Below are 15,031 nucleotides of genomic sequence, written 5' to 3' on the forward strand. Positions count from 1 at the left end.
GAACTCACAGAGATCCGCCTGCCTCTGCCTCCCGAGTGGGTTGGTATCTTAAAGGCTACTGGCTAAAGGACTGAAAGAAGCTCCCACAGCAAGGTTTCTCTGTGTAGCCCTGGCTGTCCTAGAACCAGCTCTGTAGACAGGGTTGGCCTCTAACTCAGAGATCTGCCTGCCTCTGCCTCCCCAAGTGTTGGGATGCATGTGCCACCACCATCCAACAATTTATTTTGTTGCTAAATTATAATGGTAATTTTGATACTGTTACAAATTTTAATACAAATATCTGATATGCAGAATATATGGTATGCCACCCCTGTGAAAGGGTTATTCAACTCCTAAAGGGGTCATGACCCACATGCTGAGAACTGCTGGTCTAGGGAATCTGATGCTCTCTTCTGTCTGGCCTCTGAGGTCACCAGGCATGCATGTGGTGCAGATTTATATGCAGGCAAAACACCGATATCCATAAAAAAGAAAGAAAGAAGGGGGGAAGGGAGGCAAAGGGAGGGATGGGTTTTATCCCAGATAGAAAGTCTATCTCAGGGTAGTTCTATGCAATACCGCTGGAGGAGGGAGCCTCAATAAACTCTGCAATCATCTTGTGTGTGTGAGGGGGGGGAGACAGCTCTTGCTGTCACTCTGGTTCCTACAGTGAAGTGCTCTTGCAACTTAATGGGTTGCTAAGCAACATTTCCAGCTGGAGTTTGGCTAATGCTTTTTGAAAAGACGGTCTTTAACACACAGGGACTTGCTTTGGCAAAAGCTTTTTCCTAACTTTCAAGGTGCTTGCCTACTTTCCAGAAAGGCAGATGCCTTTGTTGAGCAGTCTTGTTGCATAGGCCTACATTCATTTCATCCATGTATCGAGGCCCAGATGCCTGCAGACTTCTTGTGTTTTTACCATTTGTGTAGCAGATGACAGGGAAGGAACAGGGCTCAGCTCAAGCTGAATGGTTGCATGTACTGTGACTGCTATCACAAGGCTGAATGGGAAAAGGGTACTTACGAGCCAACTTTTATATTTCTACTTATTTAAACCATATTGATATTATTAAAGGTGTGTGCTATTTGTTTTGGGGGCAGGGGTTCATTATATACCCTGGGCTGTGTAAATCAGACTGGCTTCCCACCTCCCTAGTGCTGGGATTACAGATACAAGTCACCACACCCACATAGTTTTACATTTACTTTTTGAAGTGTTATCACACTGAACCTAGAGCCTTGCACATATCAGACTAGGACCTATCACTGAATGAGGATTTAAAGACTGAAAGATATTTACTCTGCTCAGTGTACCAACTGAGGGAGGCAAATGCTGGTGATGCATACCTCAACCTCCACCCAGGAGCCTGAGGAGGAAAGGATGCAGTGAGAGCAAACGTTAGGCAGCTTCCAGCCACACTGGAGCAGACCTCAAGCTATCCCAGTGTCATGCACACTTGAACTACTGGCAGACAGACCAGAGTATGGACGCTGGGAGATGGTGAGAAGGAGGTACGATGTCAAAGGCTTCTGTGTCTAAAATGATGCTAGCTCAGGCCAAGGTACTGAGATCTGTCCCAAAGAAGGGTGATGGTCAAATACAATTTTACTTGCTTCAAGATGTCATTTCTTCTTGTTCTTTTTCTTCCTTCAACAGACCTGGCTCTGTGGATCTGGGTGTTTGGGGTCTTAAAAGGTGTGGGTGTGGTCTTCCCTCACTCAGCTTTATTCTTTAGCTAAGGTCACAATTTTGTCAGTGAGAAGAGCAAAGAAGGACTATAAAGTGGACGGTGGAAATCTGCACTTGGGCCCCTTTGGGGCCCTGATCAGCAAGTTCAAAGCTCATCTGAAAAGGACGTTTCAGAAGAAGACTGCTGAAAATGACTGGGAAAAAGCATCTGGAGGAAAAAAAAAACTATTGTCAAGTGCCAACTAGGAAAGTTTCCGTTTTTGAAATGTCCCAAAGCATAGGAGAACCACAATAAAACAGAAATCTAACTCATTCTCACTTAGTGGCCATGCCTAAAGAAATAGCTTTTTACACAGTGCCAGACAAGTGAAGATATATACCAGGTGTTTGAGCTTTCTTGAGTATAGTAAACAACAGGCTTGAAAAACTGCTTGCTATAAGCACCCCTTTTTAGATTATGGATGGCAATGTACCCACCTATTGTACACTTAGGAAGTGTTTCAAGATATGTAATAATCTCAAATGTAGCTAAAAGGTACGATATGGCTAGGTGGTGGTGGCACATGCCTTTAATTCCAGCACTCAGGAGGCAGAGGCATGTGGATCTCTGAGTTTGAGGACAGCTGGATATATAGGACAGCCAGGGCTACACAGTGAAACAGTGAGATCCTGTCTCAAATTAAAGAAAAAGACACCTGTAGAAACGTTTGAATGTTTGCTCTTGGGAAACAGGAGTCTTGTCCGTTGGCACCTTTTTAGCCTAAAATGTTCTAGTATTTACATACAACAAACAGCAATACCATCACCAACACCACCCCAGACATCTTTATTAAGGTCTGATTATTAAGACTTGCGGAGGGTCTCTTTCTTCTCTAGAAAGAGATCAGAGAACAGACAGAAAATCTCACTGCTAAGTTGGTGAGTCCTGTAAGGCTGTGACTTCCTGGAGCCCAGAGTGCTCCTTCCATCTGTCAAATGTCTTTGCTAGCACAGAAGGTCTATTTGAAGTGCTGCTGCTATTGTGATTAGGAAGATCAGCTGGAAAGGATGGTATTTTTAGCTCTCAGCTAGACACAGGGTGTTGAATCAGAAGGCAGCAAACCTACATAGACTCTGTTAATAGAGTCCTCAAGATGGGGAGGAAATGGAAAGGCCAGGGCCTTCTGTGCAGCAGTGTGGAGACAAGGAAGAGTTAGAAGGGATTAGCTGAACAAAGTGGTCTTGCAAGATAAGCAGTGATTTAGCAAGGGAAATGGCCTTGGGCAGCTGGAGAAGACAAACTGGCTGTTTTCTTTAAGTTCCACGTGCCCCACTGCCACAATATGTGTCACCAGGAAACTGGTTCAATAGCATTTGGAACACACACACATGTGAGGCCATGGTGGTTTTTAAAACTGAGTCTGCTGTGAGGACTGTATCAGAGCAAACAGCCTCCCTGAGAAAAAGGCCCCACGCTCTGGTGCAGTAGGCATTCTTTTCTTTTTAATATTTTGGCATGCCAAACTAAAGTTCTTAGTTAATCAAATTCCCCGTGCAAATACACGTCCTTTACACACAGGACCCCTAAAACTAAAACTGCTTCCCAATTACTCTGGCTGTTACCTACTCTCTATAGGGAAGGAATGGTGACCTTCCACCAGAGGTTTTCTAATGTAGGACTTCTCAGAGCTCTCAGTGTGTGCGCACACAGGCATGCCACATGCTGCATTTTCCAGCCTTAATCACTCCAGGAAAACGTCTCCACCTTTTTCTTATTAAGGGACAGTTGCCACGGGATGGCGGTTAACCCAGAGCTGTGTCTGTGACATAGAGTGCAGAGGCTGATTCTCAATGGGGCCTGATTCTCTGGGTTTTGCCATCAGCACCATGGACTCTATCTACAGCCGAGGGTTCCCACTTCCTGAGAACAGTTCCTTCTGTGAAGCGCTTCTGTGCTCACCAAATTACTCTGTAATTTGAAATGGTTCACTGTAACTCACCAGTGAACTTCAGCTGGCAACTTAAAAACCCACAAAACAAAACTGAGAGTCTCCTCACACCCTCTCCAGGGGCACAGATGTGAGGTAAGGAGGTAACCCTTATCATAGCCAAGCTCCACCTGAAGTGTCTACGCTCAAAGGATGCTGACTGTCTGTCTTTTATGTCTGAGGCCTCAAGCAGGCATTTATCATTCAAAATGTCTCGGAGGCCCACCTGGACCAGCACATTTGAGAGCCAGCACAGGAAGATGCTGATAACATTTGGATTTCAAAAGCCCTACATACAAAGATCTGTCTGAATACAGAAGAAAAATACAACACAGAGACCCAAAAACCTAAAATTAAAAACGGAAAATTGAAATGACAAGACAGTGAGAGCTTTTTCTTCTTTCTGTACTGCATACTGTCTGTCTCCTTCCTCAAATGCTCTGCTCCAAGCGCAATGGAGAATGGCAGTGTGCTGAAGACCCACAAGGAGGACCAACACTGCGCAGAGGAGGAAGCGAGGGGTCAGCGAGGAAGGTGCTGCACAGGAAGGAAGGAAGGCTGCTACAAAAGCCCGTATTCTGAACAACAAACATTCCAGTCAAACAAAGCCCTATGGACAGACAGCTGCTGTTCTCTCTCCTCTTGGATTACCTCTTTTTGTATTTTACAATAGCAACAAAAATAACTACAAAAGGGTTTAGGGACTAATGGTGATTTAAAAGGTTATTATCATTATTTGAAACCTGACAAACAGGAGAACACTATAGGTTATCAGCCAGGCTTTAATCAACCATGATACATGCTTTACTTATAAATAGAATTCTAAATACAGGTTCTCAGATCCTTTTCTCCAATGCCAAACACTGATCCGAGAGATGAAAGAGGCTTTCCATTCTGAGGAGGGCGGCTTTCCTCGAGTACCACTTTAGTTACCTGATGCTGAGGACACGTAAGTAACATGACTGACATTCACTTCTGCTAATGAAGGACTAGCATAGTACACGGGCCAGTTACATGGTTCGTGTTTTGTTTCTTTCATATTTTTCTACATTTTGCAGTGCTGAGAGCAAACCTAGGATCTTCTATAAGTTAGGGCTAGTTTCTTTATTTTAAATCTATTAATCTTGTAGCTTGTAATTAATTCAGTGCTTTACATCATAATATCCCATATTTTGATTTTTTTTTTTTTTTTTGGTTTGGTTGTTTTTGTGTTTTGAGAGACAGAAAGACTCAAAGACTCACTGTATAGTGCTGGCTGGCCTGGGACTCACTGTGTAGACATCCAGGCTGCCTTTTAACTCCCGAGATCTGCCAGCCTCTGACTCAAGTGCAAGAATTAATCCATGCACCATCATGCCTGGACGCATTGTGTGTGTGTGTGTGTGTGTGTGTGTGTGTGTGTGTGTGTGTGTGCTTTTAAAAGGAGACGGGCGCATTATGTAGCCCAGACTGGCTTGGAATTTGCAATCCTCTTGCCTTGGCCTCCTGAGTTCTTGGATTACAGGTGTATGCCACCATGTCTGGACAACATGCCAAGTATTTAAGAGAGATTTGCAAAGTAATGTATGTAACATAAACCCATCAGAATCATGTTAAATGCAGAAAGAAGTGGGGGCAGGAAAGAAAAATTTTAATTTGACTGAGATGGAAATCAATCAAGAAGTATTACTTACCAGCATTTAAATGACATTCCTTAATCTGAAACTGAAGTTCATTTTCATTGGGAATATCCTTCCATGTTGCAAGGAAGACCTGGCGTTCTGTATGGGGAAAGGGAGAAGAGGGGATACATCAATATTCTATTCCCTGATGCTTCTACCAGTTTTCCTTTGGCTTGCCAGGAGCAGGCTAGGATTGGAGCAAAGTTTATGATATGCAATGGTGCTGTATACTAGGCCCTTACTGACTGAACTAATAGACCCTGGAAAAAAGTTTGCATTTTAAGTTTAGTTTTGACTCCTTGTAGTCCTACTTGGGGAATTTTAGGCACATCTTGTGACCTTTCATTTTTCCAGTGTTTCTCTGTGTAGCCCTGGCTGGCCTCAAACTCAGAGATCCACCTGTCTCTGCCTCTGAGTGCTGGGATTAAAGGGGTGCACCACGACACTTGGCTGGATGGCAGTTTCTTAAGAAAGGAAAGGGAAAAACAGTAGCTACCTTGGGGTAGGAAAGGAGACTAATGATTTATTACAAATTACTGAATTCTTATGTTACTATGAACTCAGGGTCAAATAAGTGCTAAATTTACATACTATGTTACTAACTCATAAAACAAATGACTTTCATTTTACAAAGGTAGAAACCAAAACAGGGGCCAAACATTTTGCCCACAAACACACAGATAACCGACAAAGACCAAGTTCACAGCCGTCCTCAGTCCTTTTACCTGTGTGTGGGGTGGCTGGGTTGGTCAGCTAACTGGCTCTGGGATTGGGGATGGCAGAGTAAGAACAGCGACTGACAAATGACCAATGATCAATTATTTATTGAGGTTTTAGAATATCCTAACACCATTTAAAAATTTCAAAATGGTCTGTACTTCTAGGGCTATGTTATGCTTGCCATTCAGATGATGGCCAAAGGTATATTTAGCAGGACAGGAGGACACACTTACCCATTTTGCCATCTTCTACAAAAAGCACATTGAGTGGGATGAGGCAGCTGAAGTAGAAGACATCAATATTGTTTTTAACAGCCACCTGGCAGGAGAGCAAAATGGAAAAATGTGGACATCAATAAGGAGCCAGGTAGTAGGAGGAGAACAGGTGTGTGTCTAGAAATCGACTTCCTGTATCTGTCAGAGCAGGCCTCCCAATCATCACACACCAGCCCATCGCTGCGAAGCACATCGTCCTTGCTCATAACTGTGATCAACTGTAAGCAATCTTTCTTTAGGAGGACCATCTATGGGATACCCTCTAGACCAGAGGTTCTCAACCTGTGTGTCAAAACCCCTTTGGCGACTGAACGACCCTTTCACAGGGATTGCATATCAGATAGCTTGTATATCAGCTATTTACATTATGACTCATGACAGTAGCAAAATTACAGTTTTGAAGTAGCAATGAGATAATGTTATGGCTGAGGGTCATCACAACATGAGGAACTGCATTAAAGGGCCGCAGCTTTAGGGAGGTAGAGAACCACTGCTCTAGACAAAGAATAATCTCTGCAGTTGTGTCTTTTCAACTTTAAAAAATAAAGTTCTGAGTGCTTGTGCATGTACAGGGCTGATGAATGTGCTGAGGTCAGAGGGCAACTTCTGGGTATCATACTCAAAAACACTATCTGCCTCCTTTGACACAGGTTCTTCCATTGGCCTAGAGTTCACCAATCAGAGCAGGCCGGCCAGCCAGCAAGCCCCAGGGACCCTCCTGTCTCTGCCCTGGCCAAAGCACCTACTCCAACACCTTGAATTTCTATATAGGTTCTGAAGATGGATTGAGTTCTCTTATTAAACCATCCTCGAGCCTTCTTCCTTGGTGACATTTCTATTCTTTACAACTAACTAAACAAAGTAGCTACCATTCCCTTCTTGTTTAATAGATAAGGGAACTAAAGAAAGGAAAAGGGATGACCCGGGACAGGTCATAAAGACTGTACCAGGATTCAAACTCAAACTTGTCTGATTTTCAATTCAGTCTTGATTATGTTTTTTCCTCCTCAAAAACTAAAGGCCACAACACCTTGTAACTTTCCCAAGAGCTGGGTTTGATAAGACTATTTCTCAGGTCCTGAAGAAGTATATCGGGCTCAACTGCTGGTAAACCTCAATGTTATAAGGACAAGCCTTTAAGCAAAGAAGTGGTTTTTCTTTTCTTTCCTCTCTCTCTCTCTCTCTCTCTCTCTCTCTCTCTCTCTCTCTCTCTCTTTTCTTTTTTTTTATATACAAGCTTCTGGACTGTGGTCTTACCCTGTGTGCACATGCTGTTTTAAATAAGCTACTGCAGACACTTTTATTTGGGGCACTCGACTAGTGTGGGCATGGGGACAGGCTGACTCCTGCCTGCAGCAGGTTCTGGAGCATGTGAGGTGGCAAGAGAGAGGAGCTGCTCTAAGATACTGCCTCCCACAGCTTGCTGCCACCAGCGACTTCCTCCCTATGTTCCCAGCACTGCAGAGTATGTTCCTCTGGGCAAAGTTCTGTGATCATTAACGAAGCCTATTTCTTTCTCACTTTGCTCTTAAAAAGCAAAAGAAACTGGATGTGGTAGCTCATGCCTATAATCCCCACACCCAGGAAGTTAATATAGAAGGAACTGCTATGAGTTCAAGTCAGCTACAAAGACCCTGTCTCAAAAAACCAAAATCAAATAAACAAATAAGTAAAGAAAAAGTGCTTATCTAACACTGTTATTCTCTCCTTTTTTCCATATTTTTATGAAAATGTTTTCGTAATGTATTTTCCCCCTTCTCCCAACTTTGTTCTCTCTTTTTTTAAAAAAACTCAAGCAAGAAACAAAAATGAAACAACAAAAATCCAAGAAACAGAAAAACAAAAATCAAAACAACAGGCAAAAGACCAATAAGACAAAAAAAAACTCCCCAAAACAAAAAGAACCCGAAAACAAACAAATAAACAACCCCCCCAAAACAACAAAATGAAAGAAAAAGCCCACAAAAGTACCAGAGTTCTATGTCTTCTGAGTATTCCTGGGAATGGGCCTGCCTGCCCTAGAGTGTGGTTGGTCTATCCAAATGACAGACACTAAACTGAAGACAATTAATTTCCCTTTGTAGATAACCCCTTGGTCAGGAATGGACTCCATGTCCATTTCCCCGAGTGCTGGGACCCTATCTGGCTTGACCCTGTGCAGGTCCTGTGCATGCTGCCACAGTCTCTGAGTTCGTATGTGCATAAGTCCTGGTGTGTCTGGAGAACACTGTTTCCTTGCATTCATCCATTACCTTTGGATCTTACAATCTTTCTGCCTCCTCTTCCTCATGAATCCCTGATCCTTGAGGGGAAGAGGGGAGGAATTTGATGGAGACATCCCATTTAGGGCTGAGTGCTAAGAAGTATCTAACTCTTTGCACACTGTCAAGTTGTGGGTCTCTGCGTTAGTTCCCATCTATACCAAGAAACTGCTTCTCTGATATGTATTGATTGAGGCACTGATCTATCTATCCTCCCCTCTTTTCTACCTAAACTATACACCCAAACTTCACCAAAACTGTGGCTATGTGATAGAAGAAGCTCCTTTCTGAAACCTGCAGCTCCATCTTTCTGGACTTACAGAGCACCGTCGCCCCCTCCTCCGTCATTACCAGGGTAAGCCTCCTTGATACAGTCTCTCTGATCTCTCAGAATTCCTTCAATTACTTTCTTGGTAAGCTGTGCTTCTAACCTTCCAGTTACCAAGGATAAAAGTTTCTGACCTATACCACACAGCCTGATTCTCAGAGAGACCAAGCCTGCTGGTTAAAGCAGGGAACAAAATGTCAGAAAAGGGTGTGAAGCGCCCTTGGGTGCACTGCAACACCACTTCCAGAGACATAAGGCAGCCGTGGCTTCTGGAAGAGAGCTATGCTCGAATTCACCTGATTCTCAGCAGAAGAATTAGAGAAAAGGAATGTCTTTCTTCAAATTATGGCCTCGAGATGTCACGACAGTGCCTGGCTCTGGAAAGGGCATACAAGTGAGAACTGGGGAGACGGCGTCGGCTGGTCACAGGAGGGCTTCGTCAACACTAATGACTATTATTACCATCATCCTTGACTATAAAGCAGCCAGATCTCACAATGCATCAGTTTAAAGATTTATGGGTGTTCACTATATTCCAAGCACTTGCCATAAAACTAAAAATAGAGAAAATACAATGGTTATCTCTGCAGGGGATAGTGATTCTTAACCAAGGGCTTTTCTCAGAACCATCTTGACAGGCTTTTCACAGCGGATATTGGGATCTGCTCTATATGACAGAATGACAGCCTCTTCCTCTGGAAACAGCATCTAGAAAGAGCACTAATATACAGCAGTGCTTTTGAAGGAGGCTGAGTGAGTTCCTAAACATCTGTCCCAAGAGCACTATTCCGACAGTACTGCGAAGCCATAAAATACTCCTTGAGGTCAGCAGGCTAAACCATTTGGTTACTGCCTGGACCTCATAAACAGATGAAAGCCAGGAACCCTCTGCCACTCTGTGACATACAATACAGGGTTCTCATCTTCCCCGAAGACTGCCCCAAAACATCTGCTCTAGAATAATTCTGTGAGCAGATCCTTTAATCAAAGGCAGCAAACACTGCTGGCAGAGTCTTGGGAGTCAGAATTCTAACTCTGACACCTGCTTTCTGTGTGACTGGGGGGCAAACAATAACCAGAATTAATTTCCTGTCCACAAAAGACCAGAAGCATTATTCACAGGGCTGTCATAAAGATGAGCTCATATTGGTTAAGCACACAGAATGCTGTCTCACTCTCAAGCACAATGGTGACTGCGTGACAATAGAAAACAACTTTCTGTAGTGATATTTGGTTTGTGTTTTATCACATAAAGCTTACCTAAAAATCAGAGTACAGAGCTAAGCCACTAAACGTTAGGGCAGTGGTGGCACACATCTTTAATCCCAGGATTTGGGAGACAGAGGCAGATGGAACTCTGATAGTTCAAGGCCACTCTGGGCTACACAAGCCTGAATCTGTCTAAAAGAGAAACAGAACTCACACAAAGAGGATCCTGGCACTTGGGATCCCTTGCCTTTAATCCCAGCACTAGGGAGGTAGAGATAGGAGTGACATGGCTGGGTGGAAAGAGGAATATAAAGTGGGAGGAGACAGGAGCTCAGAGGTAGTCTGAGGTTTGGTGGAGACAGTTGCAGTTCGAGGATGCAGTCTGAGGACAGGATTGCCCCTTTGGTCTGAGGATGAGGTAGAGGTAAAAGGTCTCTCCAGTGGCTGGCTGCTCTGCTTCTCTGATCTCTCAGCTTTCACCCCCTAATATCGGACTCTGGGTTTTTATTATTAAGACCAATTAGAGTTCGAACTACAACTTTTACTACCTTATCTCCTATTTTGATTTTTTTTTAATAATTAAGGATAACCACATTGGATTATCCGAGATTTTAGTATTACTACTATGCTACATAGGGATCAGATAGTTTTAAAGAACTTACTGACAAACTGTTTGCTTAAGCCAACCAACATTTTACTGTGACTTGATAAGAGACCATCTTTAAGAGCAACGGCACAAGTTATTTTCTGGGGAAATGTTTTAATCTTATTTTAGTTTTAAAAAAATCTGTACTTTTGCAGTTTTCAAACTTTTACCATTAGGTAGAACTGCATTCATTTCAGGGCTCAATGCTCCCACGGATCCACCTCTTGTTTACCTTTCTGGGCTAGTTCCTTCACTTCGACCATATCCAAATTACTTCTTGTCCCCAGTACTGAAAGTCACAGCTCTGCACTTTCCTGTGCTCTTCTCTCTGCCAGATACATCCTCTTCCTTAAGCTTTGTCTAACTTAGCTAACTATAAGTCTCACTTCAGTCTTAAATTTTCAGGAAGTCCTCAGCCCCTCATAGCGCCCAGTATACACACTACTATTGCAGTGAAGAATGTATGCTCATTTATGTAGGGCCACTGCCGAGACAGAGAGCTGAGAGTGCTGAACATCTCACTTTCACCAGCACCCGGCCTGGTTCCATCACTGTTTGTTGGATGAAATGAAGGAAAGGACATTACACAAACGGACCAGCACCCTGGTTTGTTGTTTCTCTCCTTTGCACTTCATTCCCAACACTCATATGTGTAACAAAAACATCAGTAAGAGCTCAGGAACACAGACTCTCAATGAGGCCCAGGGTTGGGGGAGAGATGACGGTGGTGGTTCTTTCAGTTTGAGATCAGAGCTTAAGCACGGTCTAGCACTTAAGGGAGTAGACTGCACCCTAAAGAATGCTAGATACTCCGACAGTGGTGGTGCACACCTTTGATCTCAGCACCTGGGAGGCAGAGGCAGAAAGATCTCTGTGAATCAGAGAGCAGCTTGGTCTACAGAGTGACTTCTAGGTGCCAAGGATATATAGTGAGCCCCTGTCTGAAAAAACAAAACCAAACAAACAAAAAAGCAAGCTAGATGCTTCCGTGGATATGCCAACCATCCTTCATAAACAGAAACAGTCCCCTTCTTTGAGATAATCGCACGTGTATGGGTGCTTCACCTGCATACATGTCTGTACATCATGTGAATGTCTGGTGCCTGCAGAAGTCAAAAGAGGGAGCTGGACTGCCTGGAACTGAAGTTACAAATGGCTATGAGTCACTATGTGAGTGCTGGGAATGGAACCTCAGACCTCTTCAAGAGCAACAAGTACTCCTATCTGCTGAGCTCTCTCCCAGAACCTAGCCTCTCCTTTTTCCTCTCCCACTTCCTTTTCTTTAGGATGCTGGATGTTGAATCCAGGGCCTCTGCATGCTAGGCAAGCACTCTAAGACTGAGCAACACCCAGGCCTGCATTGTTTTAAACACAGAATCTTGCTGTATGGCTCAGACTGGATTCTCAACTCCTGATCCCTCTACTTCTGACTCCCGGAGAGACAGGCATAAACCATTACAACTCAAGAAACAAAAAAGATTTTTTGTAAGATAGTGGGTCTAATTATGTAGCCCAGGCTAGCCTGGAGCTTGCTATGTCCTCTTACCTCTGCCACCCAAGTGCTGGGATCACTATTAAGCCCACCTTCTTACTATCACTGTTTTAATGGACAGTTTAAACTATTATGTATTTGTGTGTGTCTGGGTGTGGTTTTATGCACATTTGTGTGGGTGCCCATGGTGGCCAGAGGCATTGATTCCCTAGAACTGGAGTTACAGGAGCTTGTGAGCCACCTGACATGGATGCCCGGGAACCAAAAGCAGGTCTGTACTCTTTACCACTGAGCTCTCTCCAGCCCAGCTGTCATTTCAAACTCAATAAATGGAACACAGAGAACCTTTCGGCATCTTCCTATTTCTGCACTTGCTTCCACTCATCTGTCTGCAACTTCCCTACACAACACTCAGCCTCCCTAGTTTATTCCCCATACGGTATCCAGAAGGAGCTTAAAGAGTAGAAGCTGACGTCTCTGCTCAAACTTTTTTTTTTCTTAAAGATTTATTTATTTATTATGCATACAATGTTCTGCCTCCATGTATGCCCGCATGCCAGAGGAGGGTGCCAGATCTCATTAGAGATGGTTGTGAGCCACCATGTGGTTGCTGGGAACTGAACTCAGGACCTTTAGAAGAGCAGCTGGTTCTCTTAACCACTGAGCCATCTCTCCAGCCCCTCTGCTCAAACTTTCAATGGCTTTCCATCTCATTCAGAATACAACTGCTATAATCTGGTCCCATTAACCCTGTGACGGTTCCCCCTTGCACTTCCAGACACATGGCCTGTTCTTTGCACACAGCCCAGCCCGCAGCTTCCAACTTCCTGCTTTTGCACTTGCTGTTTCTTCTTCCAGACATCTGCATGGCTTACTACTTCCTCAGGGCTCTGCATTAATCACAGCTGATCTGCTCAGGCAGGTGGGTCTTCCAGACCATATTATGACAGTAACAGATCACCCCTCCAATCCCATTATTTTTTCACTGTCTTCTTTCCTGTCCCACATGCTTTTCAGTTTTCTTTTTAACATTTATTTGCTGGCTTGATCGTACCTCTCGCAGTAAGACATGAATTATATGAAGGAAATTTTATCTTTTGTTTACTGCAGGATTTTCAGGACCCACGTGAGTGTGGAGTAGATGCCTTTAATCCCAGCACTCAGGAGGCAGAAGTAGGCGGATCTCTGTGAGTTCAAGGCCAGCCTGGTCTAAGTGTTCCAGGACTGTTACACAGAGACATTCTGTCTTGAAAAACAAATATATATATATATTTTTCTATTTTTATATTAAAAACATACAAAGCAGCTAGACATATGGAGCATGCCTGTAATCCCAGACTCCAAGAGGTGGGATAAGGAGGATCACAGGCAGGAGGCTAGCTTGGACTATATAGCAAGGTCATGTCTTAAACAAAACAGAGAATATCACTGTGCAACGTAGCTCATAAACAGTAAATAATATTTAATCTCTAGTTTCACCTGTGTAAATGCACAGTATAAAATATATTTCTTATGTAAACTGTAGTTAAAAGAGCATAAAGCTCACAATATTCACATTCCCAATAAAAAATGGTTTTAAAAAAATGGGTTCAGTGAGCAAAGGAACAGAATGCCCACTTCAGCTACGGCTGAGGCTGCCCAAAGCAGGCCACAGATGGTACAAGGAGAGGCTTGCCTTCCTCTGGTATACACACCATATGCAACATGTGGCCATAACAATATGAACCTGCTTCCTTCCTAGGGACATCAACAGGAAAAACAAATAGAAATGATTATTATGAGGCACTCTGAAACACAAAAGTGAGCTAAAAATGCTTACTAGCCATAATAATGCTTTTTTAAAGGTACTTTCAGGGCCTGCTGGGGAAAGAGTAGCCTGTCAGTGTCAGCCTGCACCCAGCAATTACTTTCTTTCCATAGCATAGGAGGCCTGCTGCAGTAGCTGCAGTAGCTGCAGCCTCTTTATGGTGGCACAGCTGGAGACGAGCAGCCTGAATTAATATTCTAACTGCGTTCCAGTGCATTTAAAAGTACTATAAAAAGGTCTGAAATGAACCCAGCCTGAACTCTGGCAAATGGGGCCTCTTAAGATACCTCTCACCACAGGTAACCAAAGGAGGCCCCACTACCACAGGACCCAGTCGAGCCACACAGGGCTCACCTCTGAGATTATCTCATCCACTCTTCATGACGTCACATGTGACCTTTCCAAATCTCTGAAGAATATTTTTTCTTTTTATTCCTTTTCTCCATTTAGCTTTTGGAAAGATTATTTGCAGACTGGTCCAAGTTAGGACCCAGCAGTGACGCCAACCATCTCCAGTTCTCCGAGGACTGATGATTCAGATGTGTTTTTAAAGTGCCACACAACCTAGTCAACAGATCCTAGGGGAATGGCTCTGAGTGACAGGCTTTTATCAGCACAGATTCTAAGTGTGATATATGTCACCTGAGACTCAGGCAGAAACGGCCTTTTCTGTTAGCTGCAAGAGTTCACCTGTCCTTCAGCTTTCTTCATTCCGAGTCAATGCCAAACTGTCTTCTACCTTCAGTTTAAATGTTATCTTCCACCTCAAAGCCTGTTGATCAATGAATTACGGGGGAATCTTCAGAGAATCCTGAAAAAGCAGAGCTATTTGCAACTGCTGACACTGTCTGGGCACAACAAAATGTAGCAGAAATAGTCATAAAATTCTCACAGAAAAGATCAATGTATTTTCTGCCGCATGGTAGTTACTCTTTAACCCAGTGATGAGCTGTAAACAACCCTCTTTCCATATTCGTTCTGTGATCATCCAATAGG

At 43.6% G+C, this 15,031-nt stretch overlaps 1 protein-coding gene across 2 annotated transcripts in view; it reads right to left on the reverse strand.

Moving 5' to 3' along the window:
* Nucleotides 1–15,031, reverse strand: part of Ap2b1 (adaptor related protein complex 2 subunit beta 1) — a 106,353-nt gene that overhangs the window by 12,555 nt on the left and 78,767 nt on the right. For both annotated transcript variants that reach the window (XM_050132234.1, XM_050132233.1), the window contains 2 exons: nt 6,251–6,335; nt 5,310–5,396 (listed from right to left, as the gene is read on the reverse strand). In XM_050132234.1, the coding sequence (XP_049988191.1) occupies nt 5,310–5,396; nt 6,251–6,335 (172 nt within the window). The remainder of the gene's footprint in view (nt 1–5,309; nt 5,397–6,250; nt 6,336–15,031) is intronic.

The sequence above is a fragment of the Alexandromys fortis genome, unplaced genomic scaffold (assembly GCF_014885135.2).
Source record: "Alexandromys fortis isolate MF-2015 unplaced genomic scaffold, M_Fortis_MF-2015_v1.1 scaffold_412, whole genome shotgun sequence".
Taxonomy (NCBI): Eukaryota; Metazoa; Chordata; class Mammalia; order Rodentia; family Cricetidae; genus Alexandromys; species Alexandromys fortis.